The sequence below is a fragment of the Palaemon carinicauda genome, chromosome 29 (assembly GCF_036898095.1).
Source record: "Palaemon carinicauda isolate YSFRI2023 chromosome 29, ASM3689809v2, whole genome shotgun sequence".
In the NCBI taxonomy this organism is placed as follows: Eukaryota; Metazoa; Arthropoda; class Malacostraca; order Decapoda; family Palaemonidae; genus Palaemon; species Palaemon carinicauda.
Window position 1 is genome coordinate 88489423 of NC_090753.1, and position 23549 is coordinate 88512971.

The 23549-nt window shown below is 46.4% G+C and overlaps 1 protein-coding gene across 2 annotated transcripts in view; it reads left to right on the plus strand.

Annotated features, from left to right (window-relative positions):
* Positions 1-23549, plus strand: part of Rrp46 (exosome complex component Rrp46) — a 44933-nt gene that overhangs the window by 19653 nt on the left and 1731 nt on the right. For both annotated transcript variants that reach the window (XM_068353434.1, XM_068353433.1), the window contains exon 4: positions 10554-10675. In XM_068353434.1, coding sequence (XP_068209535.1) covers positions 10554-10675 — 122 coding nt within the window. The remainder of the gene's footprint in view (positions 1-10553; positions 10676-23549) is intronic.

Here is a 23549-nt window from a genome sequence, read left to right on the forward strand (position 1 = left end):
CGTGTTTTAACATTCTTTCCTATATTATTCTATCTACCCATGACATGCACCTAGATACTTTTCTGACTTATGGGATGGTCAACCCAACAAGAGGTCATTTACGGTAAATTTCCCTCTGATGCTATTCTGAGAAACTACAAATTATAAAATGCTATGAAGGAGAAGCTACAGTATAATAAAAAGTATAAAACATGAAAGTAAATGGAGAAATTAAGAGAATTGGGTGAAAACAGTCATTTAAAAAGAAACTGATTTTGAGCGAAGCGAAAAATCTATTTTTGGGTGAGATAGGGTATATTTAACTACAGTGATATTCCCAGAGAATTTACCTTAAGGTCTCCAGAATTCTAACTCCTGGCACGAATATCCCTAAAGTTTCCCTTTAAGGATATCGCATAATATCAGAGGACGCATTCTTGACACGCCACATAGCAATCTTCACCCCGAATAGCGTTTACGCTTTGAGGGGGAAAGTGGCAAAAAACGAAGGGGAGCCGTTAATAAGGTACCCTTCCTTCGTTACTATTTGAGTATCTAGATGGCGCCATCATCGCCGCCATGTTTATTCCTTGTAGCGCTGAGCAAGGTGCTGCAGATACAGTAGTTTCGGGAGGGATCTATCAAGGCCTTTTCATAAAATGGAGGGCGGGGGTCCATCAGGACGACATGGCTATCTCACCCAAAAATTTTGGGGTCAGGCCATGTTGTCCTGATGGAAGATTACCAGAGCATTAATATATCTTTGGATATCCAATTGTGCCTTAACCTCAAGACAATATTTCCTTGGTCACTCAGACTTTAGAGACATATGACGTTACCGTTATATGTCATTACTTCTAATCATGAATTATGTTAGTGCTTCCTGCCCCCTACAGGGAAGAGTCATACCAGACTCAGGAAAAAGTCTCGAGGTTTGCATATTCCATATGAACAAACCTAGCAACAAAAGGCATACAGGTCTCAGTCGAAGTTTGTATTCCCAATACGAACAAAGGTTTATATAAACCACTATAGCATCCAAGGCATACAGGGTTAGCTGTATGCAAAAACAGACAGGTTTGTATCCATGTAAAAACAAGGTACACTGTACTGTATGTATACACAGAAAAAGGTTTGTCTACATATAAGAACAAAGTTATTACAGTTGTTCTTGTGTTAATATGCAGATTTAAATTTGGGGTGAAATAAGATGCAAATACCAATAAATTTTTTTATTGGTAATCAAAAAATTTGTAATTCAACATACATTTTATAGTAACACAAAAAATGCTAGTGAATAACAGAAAACATAAAAAATACAGGCAAGCTCAGAAATACTTGTTTCACCTGAAAGGAAACGATAGTAAATTCCACCAAACTGAAAATTTAGTAAATTTTCCAATATATATTTCTGTGAATGACTGTCTTTACACAGTGTGTAAAAAACACATGTCACACGTGTTAACTTTATGTTTCTTCACCTTTAGTTGCTGGAACAGTCTATAGTGTCACCCTGGTGACACTTCACTTTACATGTTGCACTGTAAGGTGTCAACACGCACACCCTGTACATGACAGTCCCAATCAATTCACTGTTCCTCGCAGCACTAAGCGACAGGTTTTAGTACACTACCTGCCGCCACCACATACCTTTTTAACTCTTGCACTTGCTTCGCGCAGTGTTTGAAAAACACTCTGTATGACTTCCATCCAGTATATGAGTGAAGATGCTCAAAATCCATGTATTGGAAAAAATTCAATGACAAAGCAATCTTTCTAGGATCGTGACCTGCGGGTGTACTGTCAGGATCCGCTCTGCGAATGAAGTAGGTGATCTTCGCCCTTAGTTGTTTTAGAGACAAGTTTGAACCCGATGTTTCTCCTTTAAAGAGCTGTCCTCCCCTGAAGTCTGAAGTTCTATGAAGATAGACCTTTAGGCACTCTACTGGACACAGCGAGACATATTCCTTCAGAGAGTAGATTCTCCAGGGACCCCACCTTTTGGTAGGTAGCTCATTCTTGGCGAGAAACGTTGGGTCAGGAAAAAGATTCAGTTCTCCCCCTTCTGTGAACTGAATATGGCCCTCATCCCGAGAAAGGGACACTATTTCACTCACTCTGGCCCCCAAGGCTAGAGAAAACAAGAATATAACTTTTTGAGTCAAATCTTTCAGAGAGCAGTCCTCATTGTTCACTGTTGATGCAAAGTGAAGAACCTTATCCAAGGACCATGAGATGGGCCTCGGAGGTGCTGTAGGCCTAAGTCTAGCACAAGCCTTAGGGATCTTGTTAAAGATTTCATTGGAAAAGTCTACTTGGAAGACGTACAGCAAAGGTCTAGCCAAGGCAGATTTACACGTTATTATCGTGTTGGCTACTAAACCTTGTTCATGAAGGTGAATGAAAAAGGATTAACAGAAATCTGTGGAGATCTCTTTTGGTTTTTTTGCCTTGACGAAAGCAACCCACTTCTTCCAAGACGACTCATATTGTCTTCTGGTAGATTTAGACTTATATTCTTCTAAGAAGTCTATACTGTCTCTCGAAATCCCAAACCTTTTCTTAACTACTAAGGAGAGAAAATCATGAGATGAAGGTTTTGGGTTTTCCATGATGAAGCGAAGACAGTCAACTTTTGTACTTGTTGAGTCAGAACTGGGTCCGGCAACAGGACCAGCCTCAGCTGCAATTCCAATACTAGAGGGAACCAGTTGCTCATCGGCCACTTGGGAGCCACTAGAGCTGCTGTTCCCTAAAAGGATCTCAGCTTGTTGAGGACCTTCAACAGAAGGTTGGTTGGAGGGAACAGGTAAATCCTGGTCATCTCTTCCAGTCGAGGGACATGGCGTCCACTGCTTCCGCTAGAGGGTCCTCATATGGGGCCACATAACGAGGTAGCTTCTTGTTGTAGCTCATCGCGAAGAGGTCGATCTGCAGTTCTGGGACTTGACGTAAGGTGAAGGAGAATGATCCTGCATTTAGAGACCATTCTGACTCTGTCGGCGTGAGCCTGGATAGAGCGTCCGCCTTCACATTGCGGAACCCTTGAAGGTGAACTGCTGATAAGTGCCATCTCTTCTTTTCCACCAAGCGGAAGATGGCCAACATCACATGGTTGATTTGGGGTGATCTCGAACCTTGACGATGCAAACATCTCATTATCACCTCGCTGTCTAGAATCAGTCTTATGTGGACTGAACAGCGAGGGGACAATTTCTTCAGCGTGAGAAATACTGCCATAGCCTCCAAAATGTTGATGTGGAAGGTCTTGAATAGAGTGGACCAAGTCCCTTGGACTTTCCGTTGGTGAGAGTGACCTCCCCATCCTTCCTTTGATGCGTCTGTGTGGATGATAACTGAAGGTGGAGGTGGTTGCAAAGTTACAGACTTCTTCAGGTTCTTGGCCTTTGACCATGGCTTGAGAAGTGATCGTAGTCGAGTCGGTATTGGTCTTCTTAGATCTCTTCGAGCGTTTGATGCGTATCTTCTCTAGACTACTGATGCCTCCTTTAATTGTGCTCTTAGCACCGGGTCTGTCACTGATGCAAACTGAAGGGAGCCCAGCACTCTCTCCTGGTGGCGTCTTGATATCCAATCGGATTTCAGAAGTCTCTTGACAGATCCCGCTATCTCTCTCCTCTTCTTTGATGGAATGGAGAGACGGTGTGACTGTAAGTTCCAATGCATTCCAAGCCATTGAACCTCCTGAGCTGGAGATAGTTGAGACTTTTTGACGTTGATCTTGAATCCCAGATGTTCCAGGAACTGGATCACTTTCTTGGATGCTTGCATGCATTCAGTCTCGGATGCTGCTCACACCAGCCAATCGTCTAGGTAGGTTACCACCTGGATACCCTCTAGGCGTAGTTGTTGAACGACTGCATCTGCAAGCTTTGTGAAGATCCTTGGGGCTATGTTTAGCCCGAAGGGCATGGCTCTGAAGACGTACTTCTTCTGTAGCCTGATTCCTAGGTAGGAGGAAAGTTGGTGATTGATTGGAATGTGCCAATAGGCATCTGCCATGTCTATGGAGACTGTGTACGCCTGTTTTGGAAGCAGGGTCCTTATGTGTTGAAGGGTCAACATCCTGAACTTGTAGTTTGCTATGAACTTGAGTGGCGACAAGTCCAGAATGACTCTGAGTTTGTCTGAGTCCTTCTTGGGAACACAAAACAGCCTTCCTTAGAATTTGATGGACTTTGCCCTCCATATTACCCTTTTGCTCAAGAGTTCTCGGGTATATTCTTCCAAAACGGGGATGGAGTGTTGGAAGAATTGAGAAAATGATGGTGGAGCTATCTTCCAGCTTCAGCCTTGTCCGTTCTTGATCAGGTTGTGGGCCCAGGGATTGAAGGTCCAGCGATCCCGAAATGAATGGAGTCTTCCTCCTACCGGAAGCATCTCATTGCTTTGGTTGACCGGAGGACTTGCCTCCTTGACCGCGCCCTCCCCTACTTCCTCTTCCTCTTGAGGGGCATCTAGAGGAACCTTTATATGACCCTCTACCCTTAGGGCGAAAGGTAGTGGTCTGCCTCTCATAGGCCGGAGTAAAGGCTGGTGACTGGGTCACCACCTGCTGGGGTACCATCTGGTTGGGGTTGTGCCACCATCTGGGGCACCGCGGTCATTGGAAGTTGTTGTTGTTGTCTGGCGGGGCGAAAGGGCAACCTTGGCCTCTTTGTCTTCCTTTGTGGTTGGGGACCTTCATCCGGGGAAGACTTCCTTTTTGACGACATGCCCCACTTTTGGAGAAGATTCCTGTTCTCCGTGGTAGCCTTGTCGACTATTTCCTTGACCACTTCACTCGGGAAGAGGTCCTTTCCCCAGATATTGGAAGATATCAACTTCCTGGGTTCGTGCTTCACCGCAGCCGAAGCAAACACGAACTCCCACAAGCCCTTCTGGCCCTAATGAAGCTATACAGGTCCTTGGTTAGTGTTGCCAAGTGTGTCTTGGCCACAACCATAAACATATCTTGGGTTCTATGGTCGCTTGCCATTGCCTCCAAGGTGGTCTGGAGGGATAGAGATGCAGCAAGCCTTTCATTTGTCTCTTGCTCTGCGCAAGAGAAAATCAGCCTCCAACTTCCTGACTGAGTAGGTAAGATGTATTTCCTTCCAGTCCTTATGGTCTGTAGGCAGAGCTAGGGATGAGGGTCTACACTCCTCAAATGTAGGACAAAGTTTCCCTGCTTCTACTGCCTTCATTACAGCCTTGAACTCTTTTTCCGTAAAGGGAAAGGCCTGAGTAGCTGGAGCAAGAAAGGAAGGATGTTTCTTACTCAGGGCTGGCACCTTAGAGTTAGTGAAGCCCTTGTCCTTCAAACTGCTAGCCAATAAAGCCTGAGCTTTTGTATGGTCAAGCACTATGAGCTCTTTCGGCTCTGTCTTCTCCTTCGACACAGGTTCCGCCTTCAGACGGACGAAGCAGTTTGGATAAGACTCAAAGCTAGGCCAAAAGTCAATATCTTCGATGGGGACGGATCCCAGCTTTTCTGAAATAAAAATTCTCCCGTTTGTTATAGGCATGTACTCTGCATGCCTCCATGGGTTCACGTCAGAACATGAAGAAAGGTCCTTCACGTTGAGTCTCTTGTGAGATCCACGGGACGCTGCAAGCTGATGTATCTCCTTCCTCAATGCAGCTTCCCTTTCTTCACTCTGCTTCTGAAACCTCTCCATCATTGACATGAGGGTAGACAGAGTCTTCCCCATCTCATCAGATGGAGGAGCAGAGGATGTAGAGGGCACTGGTTCTGGGGCTGGAACCAACAAAACGGAAACCGATTCGACTTCATCCTCTTCGGTATCAGGAGCCAAGGTAGACTCCTCTTCCTGACCTCCCGCAAGAAGGTCCTTTTCAGTGTCTTCTGATACCTCTGACATCCTCTCGTCTAGATGGATGTCCTTCATCGTTTCCGAGACATCCGTATCTACTGGAATCTGGAGGCAAGGGATCTTAGTGTGAGGTTGTGGTATGATGGCATCCGCAGACGCCTAAGGGAATAGATAGGCCCGCATCCGCTCATTGGGAAGGTAAGGCCCCGTCACATTCTTCTGGAAGCCATGGACCCATCTATGCAGCGTTCTCCGTGCTGCATCCCTTTACTCCATTGTTTTCGGGTCATCAAAGGCCTCAGTAACTAAGGCTTTGCAAATGTTACACACCTGGTGGTCCCAATATTTAAGAGGTCCCTTGGTGATGGAACAACAGGAGTGCGCCTTGCACTCCTCATGGCCGCAGAAGTACTTGCTCCGGACGTTGCAGAAGCCGCTGCGGCACTTAGGGTGGTCCTCCTGTAAAGATAGGAAAACAAAATGAGTATATGGTAGTTCATCTCTTTTGATAAACTATATAAATATTATTAATAATATTTTTGCATTTTATTGCTTATAGCTTAGGATAGGTAAGCTAGAAATGAATTAGGAAAGACACATACATGTGTTTCCTGCCCGGCCAATTGCTGTGACCTCCCTCAAAATTAAAGCCCAGGGTTATCCTATTTAGGAGGCCCATTGGAAAAGTTCTATCCTGTAAGGATAGATAAGTGTAACTTAATACCAGCTTCCAAAAGGTTTAAGATTGAGGGTAATTTGTAACTGATCATTTATCAGTGTATGGAAAGAAAATTTCTTTCCTTATATAGTATGGTCTCAACAATAGACTGTGCATGGACACGCAGAGTATGTTGGAAAATTTAACTACTGTATATTGTACTTTATACTATAGTTTTCTGTTTGCTGTATGATCTATACTGCAAATATACTGGCTACTGTATAGTCATATACTGTAGTTCTAGCCGGCATGTTGCCGGTAAGGCTAGCACCTAGGGCACAGTTCAGCCGACGCATTGCCGGCAGCCGGCAGGTCGCCGGCTGTCGGCGCACTAGTCCAGCCGGCGTCTTGTCGGTTAGGATAGTGGCCGGCAGTCTGAACCCAACCTAGCCTTGCTGACCAAGTCAATTGTGCCGGCGGCTCGTGGCTGCCGGCGCACAAGTCCAGCCAGCACTTTGGCGGCTAGGGTTGTGGCCGTCAGCTGCTGGTTAGGTTAGTACCCGGCGACACTAGCCGATAGAGAGAGAGAAAGCAAGGAGTGAAGGATGATGTAAGAGCTCTGCCTTACTGCCTTCCTCCAGAATGAGGGTTCAAATGGAAGGGGAGAGTATATTTTTCAGGCTTCCATCCATCTACAACCATTGCTGGCCACTGCCGGCCACAGGTTTGTGAAAGGCAGTCTAAGAGAGGACTGAAGAACACTACAGTAAAGGGATCCTCTGCCGGCAGCCGGCACAGCACTCCCGGAGCCTTGCGTCCATAAGGGAAAGCTGAGAGACTAGGCCACTACAAGCAGAGGCCCGAGCCGGCCCTACAACCTGCTGGCAACCGGTGAGATTGTAGGACAACGGCCAAAGGGTTGCGATAGCTAGGCCATCACTAAAGGACAGAGGTGGGGCGGGAAAAGGGTCCTGTATGAGGTGTGGAAGGAGCCGGCAGGGTTGCCGGTCCTACCACACCTTAAAGAAACTCTGTTCCAGTATCGGCGCCATCCTAGGCGGCAGAAAAATATCTATTCTCCAGCCTAGGGTCTGCCAATACAGTTAAAGGTCCGGCAGCAATCTTGCCGCCACCTCTAGACAAGAGAGAAACAGAGTTCCAGTGCCGGCGCCATCCTAAGCGGCAGAAGAATGTCTATTCTTCAGCCTAGGGTCTGCAAGCACAGGACTAGTCAACTAGACCAGTGTTTCTCAACGTGGGCCATATCCATGAGATTTTTTCAGGGGCCACAAGGCAAAATTTGAAAAATGGGGGGCCATGGGGGGCCACAGAAAATTTAGGACCCACAAAATATATAAATGTGTAATATTTTGAAATAAATCATTAATATGCTTGAGTTTAGTTTGAACATCATTCAATTCAATATACCAGGTAATTTTTGCAGACAGTGAAATATTCAATAATCTCTTCACTCTCTCTCTCTCTCTCTAGCTGGCAGAGTGGTAAAAGGCTGAACTATGACCCTTGACAAAAACCATTAACTCTCTCTCTCTTTCTCTCTCTCTCTCTCTCTCTCTCTCTCTACATTTAAAGGGAAACTCAAGCTGTTCTGGTTGAACCTTGGAAGACGAGAGTTTGCACAGTTTCCTTCCTTAGCAGTTATATCCACCGATCTGCTTGATGATGACCTAGCAGTGTATGTTGACCATCTGAAGCAGTTGCATAATGATATGGACACTCGCTTCTCTGACCTACTCCAAATGACTGTGCCACACTGGTTTGTGGATCCCTTCATTGCTGATGTATCTGAAGTTGATGTCACCCTACAAGAAAGTCTCATTGAACTTCAGAATAACACAACAGCTTAAGCAAGGTTCAAGCGTGGAGGACACCAGAAGCTGTGGATGAATCAAAATGTGTATAAGAAGTACCCAATACTCTGGAAAGATGTGAAGTTGCTCTTACTTGCCTTTCCCACGTCTTACTTGGTTGAGACTGGTTTCAGTCAGGTGATGTACCTGCTGTCAAAGACACGAAATCGCCTTGACATAGAAAAAAGAGGCGATTTACGTCTCTCTCTGACAGCTTTCAAGCCAAACATTGACAAGTTGGCAGCCTTGCATCAGTCACAGGGATCCCACTGAAACCTTTCAAGATAAAGCCAATTGTACCTACATGTATTCCTTGTTTTTTTATTCCTTTTGTAAATAGATAAGTGTTCAAATAAAATATTTTTCCAATTAATATTGGTATTTGATTCATGCCTGAAATTAGTGTTTTGAGTACATGGTACTACTCAAACTAGAACCATTAATATACCTTCCCTAGGCGTATTAAGGTGATGGACGGAAGGCGGGTGTGTGTGTGTGTGGGGGGGGGGGGGTAAGAACTCAGAGTTGGCATGGAGGGGCCACAACAACTTGCACTGGATTGAAGGGGGCCACCACCAGAAAAAGGTTGAGAAACAGTGAACTAGACCACAGGGAGAAGGTAGCAATATCATATAAGGCCTTCAGGTGTGGTCTAGGGAGGTCTAGCCTCCTATGCCGGCAGTGTAATCCGACAGGGGAACGACTATTCACCCTGCTGGCCAGCTGCCGGCACAAGATTATCTACTCTGAGGTTTTGACCAAAACCCAAAACCTGCCATCTGCAGTTAAGGGAAGGGACAGAAAAACCCTAGCCTAGTCCTGCCTGAATGACAACTCGAGGCACGACCGACTAGGGTTGTAGCCTAAGGGTACACTCAGAGGGAAGGAGGGATTACCCTTAAATCTCCACTGGAGACGAGTATCGCTTTATATAATAATTCTAGGAGATATCAATCTCCGCCTGAATTAATAAAATGATACGCGAGGGTAACCGGGGAACATGTATGAAAGTATACTAAAGCCACTAGGCTAGTAGCCCAGTGGCAGTGAGAGTCAACTGCCTAAATCACCGAAACTCTCTCGTATACTATCTTTAGAAGAGGAAATTATTATGCAATCAATATATCTTACATGTATAAATTGCCTAAAAAACTTCATTTAAATTTTATAGCACTAGGAATGTCTATTATATCATGCATGAAAGTAAACTGAAACGCCTAGGCTAGGAAGCCTAGCGTAAGCAAGGTTCGGTTACCTAAATCGCCGAAATTATTACGAATACTATCGGCATAATATAAATAACTCCTAGCAATGAAGACCTAATAGCTATTATTATTTTATGCTATTTATACCGGGAAAGTCGTTCTGGCTAACTAAAGAGCTAACATTTATACAATATAAAAATCAAATACTCAACTTTCCAGAGGCAGAAGAGGCTGGAGATTGCATGATAAATCCAAAATAATCCAATAACGAGAGAGTAACCGGGAAAATCGCCGAGCGAGATCGCTACAGAAAAAGTAATAAACACGGCGGCGATGATGGCGCCATCTAGATACTCAAATAGTAACGGAGGAAGGGTACCTTAATAACGGCTCCCCTTCATTTTTTGCCACTTTCCCCCTCGAAGCGTAAATGCTATTCGGGGTGAAGATTGCTATGTGGCGTGTCAAGAATACGTCCTCTGATATTATGCGATATACTTAAAGGGAAACTTTAGGGATATTCGTGCCAGGAGTTAGAATTCTGGAGACCTTAAGGTAAATTCTCTGGGAATATCACTGTAGTCAAATGTACCCTAGGAAGCTACTTAAAGGAACCTTCCATCAGGACGACATGGGTATCTCACCCAAAAAAAGAAAATGTAGTATATTTGTATCTACAGAAAGTTCTCAGCTTACAAATTTAATAGGTTCCAAGAAGCTGTTTGTAAGTCGGATTTTGTTCAATTTTGGTCTAGGGTAAGGCCTGCAATTTTCAACCGCAAAGGTGAACAAATAGTTCCGTTTCATGTTGCAAATGTCATCTTGCTTACTGCATTAAATTATATAGTTTTGTTTTATTACAGTACGTATTTCATTATGAACTTTTGATACAATATCTGAAATTTATGATTTCAGTTGGATTTGTATTTGTATCTCCGAATCTTTGTAAATTAAATGTTTATAAGTTCAGGACCTTCTCACGGTTGCTCATTGGCATTTTCAGTGATAGGAGAACGTGCTTTGGAGTCTGTGATCACAAGGACTGTGGAACAGGTAATTCTTGTTCATCTTCATCCCCGGACAGCTGTCAACGTCACCATCCAGGAGATGCAGTCAGATGGATTGGTAATTATTTTGTTTATTAGAGATGTGCATTTACTGTATAGTGATTTGAGTTTGATTGGCATGTAGCTAGATTCATCTACAACTCTTTATTTTATCATACCCACTCCTGTATCTGTATTATAGATTTCAATCTATTTTTCATCAAGGGAACTTTTATTTTTTTTTTACTAATTTGCTATGTCTACACCTATTCAGTACCAGCCTCAAATCCATCTTTTCATCTAAATAACTGAAATGTTTTACAGTACAATTTATATCCTCCGAAAGATCTACCTCTCCACCATGATATACAAGTAGTGATGTTTCTTTTCAACCACTTAATCAACAGCTGTTCTCATACTGCTCTGTTCCTTTATTTGTTTTCATATAGTTTTTGAAAAATATTTTCAATTTCAAATTTATGTTCCCGAGCATCGCCTTCCATACTTTCGTATACTGTTATATTTCTTTTGTCCAGTGTTAAGTCAGAACTTTCTCATTGTCTGTGTACCTTCTTGATTTCAAACATAGATAGATTGAGACTTAAGATATGAAAACTTCTCACTGTATTTAGCTTGAAAGTTAAATCTTATTAAACCCTCTAATTCTAAAACAAACATATTTAAGAATTTGAATACTTATTGTTGTAATAGTACCTGAAACAACTGCATGTGTATTGAACATGAATAAATCTTGTTCTGAGAACTGTATACTGCATCTTATTTTTAAATATTTAACTTAGCCGGTGAATATATAATAGCTGCAACTCTGTTGCTCGACAGACACATACATAAAAACTCGCCAGCGATCGCTATACAGGTTGCGGGTGTGCCCACCAGCGTCAACTGTCGGCCAGATACCACTCTCGATGTAAACAAAACCTTCAATTTTCTTCTCTGTCGACGTGTTGACAAGACGTACTTTACTCGCTGTTGAGCCTGGAGTTTTTTCCCATCATATTTGGTGAAGTACTTTAATTTGGTTTGAGCTTTCGCAGTACAGGTGTTTTTCTTCAAATAAATCCTTGAACTCTTTTTTGAATTGGATTAATTGTTGATGACTTAGATCGTTTTTGGAATTTTCCCTTGACTAATTCAAAATGGCTGACCCTTCTCAAGTTCCCAAGTTTAGAAAGTGTAATGCTAGGGACTGTCATAGGCGTCTTCCAAAGGCTTCTCTCGACCCTCACACTGTTTGTTCCAATTGTCGGGGTAAAACCTGTCAATTGGAAGATCGGTGTGGGGAATGCGTGGGCCTTTCGGAATTCGATTTTATCGAATTTTATAAATATACACGCAGACTAGAGAGAGATAGGGTAAGGAGAAGTTCTTCTAGGTCGGTAGATTTTTCCTCTCCACATGCCCCTGAACCTAATCCTTCCCCTGTAGTGGTTGTTCCTAACCCCCCTCCTAGCACTCAGGAACCGTCTATGCAAGACATGATGCGTGCTATACATGCCTTGGGGGAGAGAGTTGAGGCTTTAGCAAGTGACCGAAATCAACTCATGGCGGACGTAAAGGAACTCAAGTGCCAAAGTGCCACGGCGGAAAGTGTCAAAGTGCCTAGTGTTACGCAAAGTGTTGTGAACAGTTTTGCGCTCGAGGGTTCGTCTGTTCGTGCCTGTCGTCCACCTAGTCCGGGACCTCTTGCAAGCTCCCAAGCCCAGGGGAGAAGCAATGTCGTACGACTCATGGGTTCGAGAGGCCTTGATCAGCGAACAGACGTTCCCTCTATGGTATCAGGCGTATCTCTCCAAGATCGCCCCTACCAAAGTAAGACGAGAGAGCCCATTTTTACCTCGTCGTCCGAAGGTGTTTCACGTAAGAAACCTTGGACCAAGGTCTCCAGACCTTTAAAGCGTAAGTCGGTCCCTTCAGGACAAGTCCAACGTCCCGGATGTAGCCACTGGGACAGTTCGGACCCGTTGCCGTCATCTGATGACTGCTCGCCGCCTAAGAGGGCAAAGTTGTGCCGTCTCATTCGCTAACCCCGTCTGTTACCGCACCTGCTTCCGTAGACCCTAAATGGGTGTTACTGCAAGACATGCAGGCTAAGCTTGCGTCCTTGATGAAGGACTACAATGCTGAGGTTTCCGTTGAACCTACTGGCCATCAGCCATCCAAGCGTTCTGTTGTGCGTCCTGTTGACGTGGATGTAGCTTTCTCGCGTCAACCAGTTGGGGTGGTACCTCCACCGATGTGACCCAGTGTGGATTTCCAGCCGCACGTTGACGTTAGGCAACGCACTGATGCGATTGGTGACGTTCAGGACGTTCATCAACCATCAGAGTTTACTTGTTTTGACACGGTGCGTCAACCTCCGCAACCCGGTATGGTGTTGACTGCACAACCCAGACGGTCTAAACAGTCTCGGGTGGACGCTGTGCGTCCTCGCGCACCTGTTGTTGTTGACAGTTCCCAGACTGTTCAGTAGTTCCAGGACGCTGCGTCCGGCTCCGTCACGTATGCACCAGTGCGACCGGACTCTGCGAGTCAAACGTTGCCTACACCTTTGCCGTTTTCTCATCAGTTATCGGATGAGGAACTGTCAGATGAGGACGTTGCTGAACCACAGCCTGAGGATCAGCCTTCAGAACTAGATGAGCCTAAAGCAGTTCAACCATCCTTGGACTTTAGAAAAGTCATGGCTGTTTTTAAAGAGTTGTTCCCTGATCACTTTATTTCTGTGGCTTCTCGTTCGCCGCCGTCAGAGTTTGTCTTAGGCGTTCCTGCTACCATGCCTGCCTTTACTAAACTCGTTCTCTCTCGCTCATCCAAGAGAGCTTTACGGCTGTTAGGCGATTGGTTAGAGACCAAGAGGAGTTTAGGGAAGACGGCATTTGCCTTCCCCCCATCTAAACTCTCGTCTAGATCGAGCGTCTGGTATGCCACGGGAGAAGTTCTCGGCTTGGGAGTTCCTGCCTCTGCCCAGGGCGACTTCTCAAGTCTTGTAGACTCTCCCCGCCGCCTTGCCATGAGACGCTCGAAGATTTGTTGGTCACCCTCGGACCTGGACCACCTTCTTAAAGGCATATTTAGGGCGTTTGAAGTCTTTAACTTCCTGGACTGGTGTTTAGGAGCCCTGAGTAGGAAAATCTCTTCTGCCGATAGGGATGTTTCCTTACTCATTATGTCCTGCATGGACAAGGCCGTCCATGATGGGTCCAACGAGCTTGCCGCTTCATTCACGTCCGGAGTCTTTAAGAAACGAGAGTCTCTGTGCTCTTTTCTGTCAGCAGGAGTGACGCCATGCCAAAGATCTGAGCTACTCTTTGCGCCCTTGTCTAAGTGCTTGTTTCCTGAAGTCTTGGTTAAGGAAATTGCCTTGTCTTTAGTGCAGAAGGACACCCATGATCTAGTTGCGTCCTCGGCTCGCAAAGCTCCCCTTTGCCGGCCTTGTCTGCTAGACCTAAGATAGACACTCCAGCGTCCAGGTTTATCCCGCCCTTTCGTGGCAGAGCCTCAAGCAGGGGAGGTGCTCGTGCCGAAGGGAAGAGAGGGAAGAGGAAAGGATCCAAGTCCTCCAAGGGCAGAGTCTGACTGCCCGCAACTTCAGACAGCAGTAGGTGCCAGACTCAAGAACTTCTGGCAAGCCTGGGAGAAGAGAGGCGCAGATCAACAATCTGTGAGGTTGCTCAGAGAGGGGTACAATATCCCTTTTGTATGCAGACCTCCTCTAGCGACGTCCCCCATCGATCTCCCTCCCAGGTACCGAGAGGAAGAAAAGAGACAAGCCCTGAAACTGGAAGTGTCTCTTTTGCTAGAGAAGGGAGCGGTGGTCAAAGTCTCGGACCTTCAATCACCGGGGTTTTACAACCGTCTCTTCCTAGTATCAAAGAAGACAGGAGGTTGGAGACCGGTGCTAGACGTCAGTGCTCTGAATGTCTTTGTCACAAAGACGAAGTTTACCATGGAGACCACAAAGTCAGTCTTAGCAGCGGTCAGAAAGGAAGACTGGATGGTCTCTCTAGACCTAAGGGACGCCTACTTCCACATCCCCATTCACTCAGACTCCCAACCTTTTCTGAGATTTGTCTTCGACGATGTGGTGTACCAGTTTCGGGCCCTGTGCTTTGGCCTAAGCACAGCTCCTTTCGTGTTTACGAGGCTTATGAGGAATGTGGCAAAATTCCTCCATTTATCGGACATCCGAGCCTCCCTTTATTTGGACGACTGGCTTCTCAGAGCCTCTTCCAGTCATCGCTGTCTGAAGGATCTCAATTGGACTCTAGATCTGACCAAAGAATTGAGACTCCTAGTCAACTTGGAAAAGTCACAGCTGGTCCCATCCCAAACTATTCTGTATTTAGGGATGGAGATTCACAGTCAAGTTTTTCGGGCTTTTCCGTCGGCCCCCAGAATAGATCAAGCCCTGCTCTCCATCCAGAAGATGCTGAAGAAAGAACGCTGCTCAGTCAGGCTTTGGATGAGTCTGGTAGGAACGCTGTCATCCCTGGAGCAATTTGTCTCGCTAGGAAGGCTACACCTCCGACCTCTTCAATTCCATCTGGCTTTTCACTGGAAAAAGGACAAGACGCTAGAGGCGGTCTCGATCCCGATTTCCGAAAAGATAAAGTCTTGTCTGACTTGGTGGAAGGACAATATCAGCCTACGAGAGGGTCTTCCCCTGGCAGTTCAAAAACCCAACCACATTCTCTTCTCGGACGCATCGGACTTGGGCTGGGGCGCGACGCTGGACGGTCGGGAATGATAAGCTTCGAGAATCTCCTTCGAGGCAAGGTGGTGGAGGTCAACTCGGACAACACCACGGCCTTGGCGTACATTTCCAAACAGGGAGGTACCCACTCACTGACTCTGTACGAGATCGCAAGGGACCTGCTCATCTGGTCAAAAGATCGAGGCATCTCCCTAGTAACGAGGTTCATCCAGGGTGACTTGAACGTCCTAGCAGACTGTCTCAGTCGGAAAGGTCAAGTAATTCCAACCGAATGGACCCTCCACAAGGATGTGTGCAAGAGACTTTGGGCGACTTGGGGTCAGCCCACCATAGATCTCTTTGCAACCTCGCTGACCAAGAGGCTTCCAATCTATTGCTCTCCAGTCCCAGACCCAGCAGCAATACATATAGATACCTTCCTCCTAGATTGGTCACATCTAGATCTTTACGCATTCCCACCATTCAAGATTGTCAACAAGGTACTGCAGAAATTCGCCTCTCACGAAGGGACAAGGTTGACGTTAGTTGCTCCCCTCTGGCCCGCGAGAGAATGGTTCACCGAGGTACTTCGATGGCTAGTAGACGTTCCCAGAAGTCTTCCTCTAAGAGTAGACCTTCTACGTCAGCCACACGTAAAGAAGGTACACCAAAGCCTCCACGCTCTTCGTCTGACTGCCTTCAGACTATCGAAAGACTCTCGAGAGCTAGAGGCTTTTCGAAGGAGGCAGCCAGTGCGATTGCTAGAGCAAGGAGAGCGTCTACCATTAGAGTTTACCAATCAATGTGGGAAGTCTTCCGAGACTGGTGCAAGTCAGTTTCCGTATCCTCGACCAGTACCTCTGTAGCCCAAATAGCTGATTTTCTCTTATACCTGAGAAAAGTACGATCCCTTTCAGCTCCTACTATCAAGGGCTACAGAAGCATGTTGGCCTCGGTCTTCCGGCATAGAGGCTTAGATCTTTCCAACAATAAAGATCTGCAAGACCTCCTTAAGTCTTTTGAGACCTCTAAGGAACGTCGTTTGGCTACACCTGGGTGGAATTTAGACGTGGTCCTAAGATTCCTCATGTCAGACAGGTTTGAGCCTTTACATTTAGCCTCCCTGAAAGATCTCACTCTTAAGACTCTTTTCCTGGTATGCTTAGCCTCGGCTAAAAGAGTCAGTGAGCTTCATGCCTTCAGCAAGAACATCGGGTTTTCGTCAGAAAAAGCTACTTGTTCTCTGCAGCTGGGTTTCCTAGCCAAAAATGAGTTACCTTCTCGTCCTTGGCCTAAATCTTTCGATATTCCTAGCTTATCGGAGATCATAGGCAATGAACTAGAAAGAGTATTATGCCCTGTTAGAGCTCTTAAGTTCTACTTAGCTCGTACTAAACCTTTACGAGACCAATCTGAAGCGTTATGGTGTTCGGTTAAGAAACCATCCTTGCCTATGTCAAAGAATGCTTTGTCATATTTTATCAGATTGTTAATACGAGAAGCTCATTCACACTTGAGTGAGGAAGACCGATCTTTGCTTAAGGTTAAGACGCACGAGGTTAGAGCTGTAGCAACTTCCGTGGCCTTTAAGCAAAATAGATCTCTGCAAAGTATCATGGAGAAGCAAGTCAGTGTTCGCGTCATTTTACTTGAAAGATGTCCAGTCTCTTTATGAGAGCTGCTACACACTGGGACCATTCGTAGCAGCGAGTGCAGTAGTGGGTGAGGGCTCAACCACTACAATTCCCTAATTCCATATCCTTTTAATCTGTCTCTTGAAATGTTTTAATGTTGTTTTTATGGGTTGTCCGGAAGGCTAAGAAGCCTTTCGCATCCTGGTTGATTTGGCGGGTGGTCAAAGTCATTTCTTGAGAGCGCCCAGATTAGGGGTTTGATGAGGTCCTGTTGTATGGGTTGCAGCCCTTGATACTTCAGCTCCTGGGAGTCTGTCAGCATCCTAAGAGGATCGCTGGGCTCCGTAAGGAAGACGTACTTACAAGGCAGAGTAATCGTCTAAGTCGACTTCCTTACCAGGTACCTATTTATTTTGGTTTTGTTATATTGATAACTGTCAAAATGAAATAAAAAACTCTTAGCTTATACGATGTAAACATATTTAACTCTGGTCTCTACCCACCTCCTTGGGTGTGAATCAGCTATTATATATTCACCGGCTAAGTTAAATATTTAAAAATGATATTTTTCAATATTTAACTTAGCCGGTGATTATAATAGCTGCAACTCTGTTGCTCGACAGAAAACTCTAAGAAAAAATTCGCCAGCGATCGCTATACAGGTTGCGGGTGTGCCCAACAGCGCCATCTGTCGTCCAAGTACCCAGTACTCAATGTAAACAAAGAACTCAATTTTCTCTCTGTCGTGCTCCCGACAAGACGTGCTTATTCGCTGTTGCTTACTGGATTTGTTTTCACAACTAATTGGTGAAGTACACTATTCTAGTTTTGAGCTTTTGCTGTGCAGGCTTTTTCTTCACAATTCCTTGAACTCTTTTGATTACGGATTCTTTGTTGATGACTTTTTGATAGTTTTTGAATTCCCCTTTGACCAATTCAAAATGGCTGACCCTTCACAAGTCCCAAAATTTAGGAAGTGCAATGCTAGGTACTGTTCAAGGCGTCTTCCGAAGGCCTCTATCGACCCTCACACTGTTTGTTCCAATTGTCGGGATAAAACCTGTCAATTGGAATATCGATGTGAGGAGTGCGTTGGGCTTTCGGAATTTGATTTTATCAAATTCCAAAAATATACACGTAGGCTAGAGAGAGATAGAGTTAGAAGTTCCTCTCGTTCTATTGACATTTCCTCTCCTCATGCCCCACAACCTATTCCTTCCCCTGTAGTGGTTGCTCCTAATACCCCTTCTGGCACTCAGGAACCTTCGATGGCTGATATGATGCGTGCCATCCAAGCTCTGGGTGAGAGAGTTGAGTCACTGGCTAGTGACCGTAATCAGCTCATGGCGGATGTCAAGGAGCTGAAGTGTAAAAGTGCAGTGGGAAGTGATAAAGTGAGTGATAGTGTTGTGGATAGTGTTGCGCTTGAGGGTTCGTCTGTTCGTGCCTGTCGTCCTCCTAGTCCGGGACCTCTTGCAAGCTCCCAAGTCCAGGGGAGAAGCAATGTCGTACGACAAATGTGTTCGAGAGGCTTTAATCAGCGAACAGACGTTCCCTCTGTGGTTTCGGGCGTATCTACCCAAGATCGCCCCCACCACACAAAGACGAGAGAGCCCATTTATACCTCGTCTGCGGAAGAGGTTTCTCGCAAGAAACCATGGACCAAGGTCTCATGACCGTTGAAGCGCAAGTCGGTCCCTTCCGCGCAAGTCCAACGGCCCAGCTGTAGCCACTGGGTCAGTTCGGACTCGCTGCAGTCATCCGATGACTGCTCACCTCCTAAGAGAGGTAAAGCGGTACCGCTTCAGACAGTTACACCGTCTGTCGCCGCACCTGCTCCTGTAGACCCTAAGTGGTCTTTACTGCAAGACATGCAGTCGCAACTCACGTCGCTTATGCAGGACTTTCGTGCGGAGAAGGTTGCTGCCGCACCAGTAGCTAGTGCAGCTCCTTGCCTACAACCACCCACACGTTCGGTTGTGCGTCCTGGGGACGCTGAGGTAACCTTCTCACGCACTCCAGTTGAGAGAGTTCCGCCACCCATGCGTTCCAGTGTGATCTGCCAGCCGCATGTTGACGTTCAGCGACGCACGGAGGTATCCGTTGACGTCCGTGAGGTTCAACAACCGTCAGAGTTGTTTTGTTTTGACGCGGTGCGTCAACCTCCGCAACCCAGTGTGGTTGCCACTGCGCACTCACATCAGTCTAGACAGTCTGGAGTAGACGCTGTGCGTCCCCGCGCTGCTATGGTTGTTGCCAGCTCTCAGACTGGGCAACAGTTCCATGACGTTGCGTCCGGCTCAGTCACGCATGCACCCGTGCGGCCGGACTCAGCCAACCAGCCGTTACCCACTCCGTTGCCGTTCCCTCATCAGTTATCGGATGAGGGACTTTCTGATGATGATGGTGCTGCTCATGAAGATGAACCACACTCAGAACTGGACGAGCCCAAGTCTACGCAACCCTCTTTGGACTTTAGGAAAGTTTTGGCACTGTTCAAAGAGATGTTTCCGGACCAGTTTGTGTCTGTAGCTCCGCGTTCGCCTCCGTCAGAGTTTGTGTTAGGCATGCCGTCAACTGCTCCTGCCTTTACTAGACTCGTCCTCTCACGCTCGTCCAAGAGAGCTTTGCGAGTGATTGGAGAATGGCTGCAGTCCAAAAAGAGTTTAGGGAAGACAGCTTTTACGTTTCCCCCTGCTAGACTCTCTTCTAGATCGAGCGTCTGGTATGCCACGGGAGAAGTTCTCGGCTTGGGAGTTCCTGCCTCTGCCCAGGGCGACTTCTCAAGTCTTGTAGACTCTCCCCGCCGCCTAGCCATGAGACGCTCGAAGATATGTTGGTCATCTTCGGACCTGGACCACCTTTTGAAAGGGATATTTAGAGCCTTCGAGGTATTCAACTTCTTAGACTGGTGTCTAGGAGCTCTAAGCAGGAAGATCTCTCCGACGGAGAAGGAGACTTCCTTGCTCATTATGTCCTGCATGGACAAGGCCATACGTGATGGGTCAAATGAGCTTGCTGCATCCTTTGTGTCCGGAGTCCTCAAGAAGCGTGAGAACCTGTGTTCATTCCTTTCAGCTGGAGTTACACCATGCCAGAGATCCGAACTTCTGTTTGCTCCTCTTTCTAAGTGCCTTTTTCCAGAGGACCTGATTAAGGAGATTGCTGCTTCTTTGATACAGAAGGATACCCATGATCTTGTTGCGTCCTCTGCTCGCAAAGCTACCCCTTTGCCTACCTTGTCAGCGAGACCAAGGATGGACACTCCAGCATCCCGATTTATTCCGCCCTTTCGTGGCAGAGCCTCCAGCAGAGGAGGTGCTCGTGCCGAAGGGAGACGTGGAAAGAAGAAAGGAACCAAGTCCTTTAAGGGCAGAGTCTGACTGCCAACTTCTTCAGACAGCAGTGGGAGCCAGACTCAAGAACTTCTGGCAGACCTGGGAAAAGAGAGGCGCAGATGCTCAATCTGTGAAGTTGCTCAGAGAAGGGTACAAGATCCCGTTTGTACGAAATCCCCCTCTAGCAACGTCCCCCATCGATCTCTCTCCCAGGTACAGAGAGGAAGACAAGAGACGGGCATTGAAACAGGAAGTGTCTCTCTTACTAGAGAAGGGAGCGGTAGTCAAAGTCCTGGACCATCAAACCCCAGGATTCTACAACCGTCTCTTCTTGGTGTCCAAGAAGACAGGAGGGTGGAGGCCGGTGCTAGACGTCAGTGCGCTGAACGTCTTTGTCACAAAGCAGACGTTCTCCATGGAGACCACAAAGTCGGTTCTAGCAGCGGTCAGAAGGGAAGACTGGATGATCTCGTTAGACCTAAGGGACGCCTACTTCCACGTCCCCATCCACCCGGACTCCCAACCTTTTCTGAGATTCGTTTACGAAAAGGTTGTCTACCAGTTTCAAGCCCTGTGCTTTGGCCTAAGCACAGCTCCTCTTGTGTTTACGAGGCTGATGAGGAATGTAGCCAAATTCCTTCATTTAGCGGACATCCGAGCCTCCCTCTATTTGGACGACTGGCTTCTTAGAGCTTCTTCCAGTCGTCGCTGTCTGAAGGATCTAAAGTGGACTCTAGATCTGACCAAGGAATTGGGTCTCCTTGTCAATATGGAAAAGTCTCAAGTGGTCCCATCCCAAACTATTGTGTATTTAGGGATGGAGATTCACAGTCTAGCTTTTCGGGCTTTTCCGTCGGCCCCCAGAACAAGCCAAGCCCTGTTATGCATCCAGAACATGCTGAAGAAGGAACGATGTTCAGTCAGGAAGTGGATGAGTCTGATAGGGACGCTATCATCCCTGGAACAGTTCCTAGCATTAGGAAGACTACACCTCCGTCCTCTTCAATATCACCTAGCATTTCACTGGAAAAAGGACAAGACGCTAGAAGCGGTCTCGATTCCCATTTCCGAGAAGATGAAGTCTTGCCTGACATGGTGGAAGGACAGTATCAACCTCAGAGAGGGTCTGCCCCTGGCTGTTCAGACTCCCAACCACGTTCTCTTCTCGGACGCATCGGACGTAGGCTGGGGCGCGACATTAGACGGTCGGGAATGCTCGGGAATTTGGAACTCGAGTCAAAGGACAATGCATATCAACTGCAAGGAGCTACTGGCAGTACATCTGGCCTTGAAAAGCTTCAAGTCTCTCCTTCAAGGCAAAGTGGTGGAGGTGAACTCGGACAACACCACGGCTTTGGCGTACATCTCCAAGCAAGGAGGGACCCACTCACTGACGCTGTACGAGATCGCAAGGGACCTCCTCACCTGGTCAAAAGGTCTAAACATATCGCTACTTACGAGGTTCATCCAAGGCAACTTGAATGTCATGGCAGATTGTCTCAGTCGGAAGGGACAAATTCTTCCAACAGAATGGACCCTCCACAAGGATGTATTCAAGAGTCTTTGGGCCACCTGGGGCCAGCCGACCATAGATCTCTTCGCAACCTCGATGACCAAGAGGCTCCCATTTTATTGCTCACCAATCCCGGACCCAGCAGCAGTTCATATAGATGCCTTTCTCCTAGATTGGTCTCATCTAGATCTATATGCATTCACTCCGTTCAAGATTGTCAACAAGGTACTGCAGAAGTTCGCTTCTCACGAAGGGACAAGGTTGACGCTAGTTGCTCCCCTCTGGCCCGCGAGAGAATGGTTCACCGAGGTACTTCGATGGCTAGTAGACGTTCCCAGAACACTTCCCCTAAGGGTGGACCTTCTACGTCAGCCACACGTAAAGAAGGTACACCAAGGCCTCCACGCTCTTCGTCTGACTGCCTTCAGACTATCGAAAGACTCTCGAGAGCTAGAGGCTTTTCGAAGGAGGCAGCCAGAGCGATTGCTAGAGCAAGGAGAACATCCACCCTTAGAGTCTACCAATCGAAGTGGGAAGTCTTCCGAAACTGGTGCAAGTCAGTATCAGTATCCTCGACCAGTACCTCTGTAACTCAAATAGCTGACTTCCTCTTATATCTGAGGAAAGAACGATCTCTTTTAGCTCCCACTATCAAGGGTTACAGAAGCATGTTGGCATCAGTCTTCCGTCACAGAGGCTTAGATCTTTCCAACAATAAAGATCTACAGGACCTCCTTAAGTCTTTTGAGACCACGAAGGAGCGTCGTTTGGTTACACCTGGTTGGAATTTAGACGTGGTACTAAGATTCCTCATGTCAGACAGGTTCGAGCCGCTACAATCAGCCTCTCTGAAAGATCTCACCTTAAAGACTCTTTTCCAGGTTTGCCTAGCCACAGCTAAAAGAGTCAGTGAGATTCATGCCTTCAGCAAGAACATCGGTTTCTCATCTGAAACGGCTACATGTTCTCTACAACTTGGTTTTCTAGCCAAAAACGAGCTACCTTCTCGACCTTGGCCAAAATCGTTCGATATTCCAAGCTTATCGAATATGGTTGGAAATGAACTAGAAAGAGTCTTATGCCCTGTCAGAGCTCTTAAGTTCTATTTAAAACGAACTAAACCTTTAAGAGGCCCGTCTGAAGCTTTATGGTGTTCAGTTATGAAACCATCTTTGCCTATGTCAAAGAATGCCTTATCCTATTTTATCAGACTGTTAATACGAGAAGCTCATTCCCATCTGAATGAGGAAGACCAAGCTTTGCTGAGGGTAAGGACACATGAAGTTAGAGCTGTCGCAACTTCCGTGGCCTTTAAACAAAATAGATCTCTGCGAAGTATAATGGACGCAACCTATTGGAGAAGCAAGTCAGTGTTCGCGTCTTTTTATCTTAAGGATGTCCAGTCTCTTTACGAGGACTGCTACACTCTGGGACCATTCGTAGCAGCGAGTGCAGTAGTGGGTGAGGGCTCAACCACTACAATTCCCTAATTCCATAACCTTTTTAATCTTTCTCTTGAAATATTTTTATTGTTGTTTTTTTGGGTTGTCCGGAAGGCTAAGAAGCCTTTCGCATCCTGGTTGATTTGGCGGGTGGTCAAAGTCATTTCTTGAGAAGCGCCTAGATTAGGGGTTTTGATGAGGTCCTGTTGTATGGGTTGCAACCCTTGATACTTCAGATCCTAGGGGTCGATCAGCATCCTGAGAGGATCGCGAGGCTCCGTAAGGAAGACGTACTTAAAAAGGCAGAGTAAT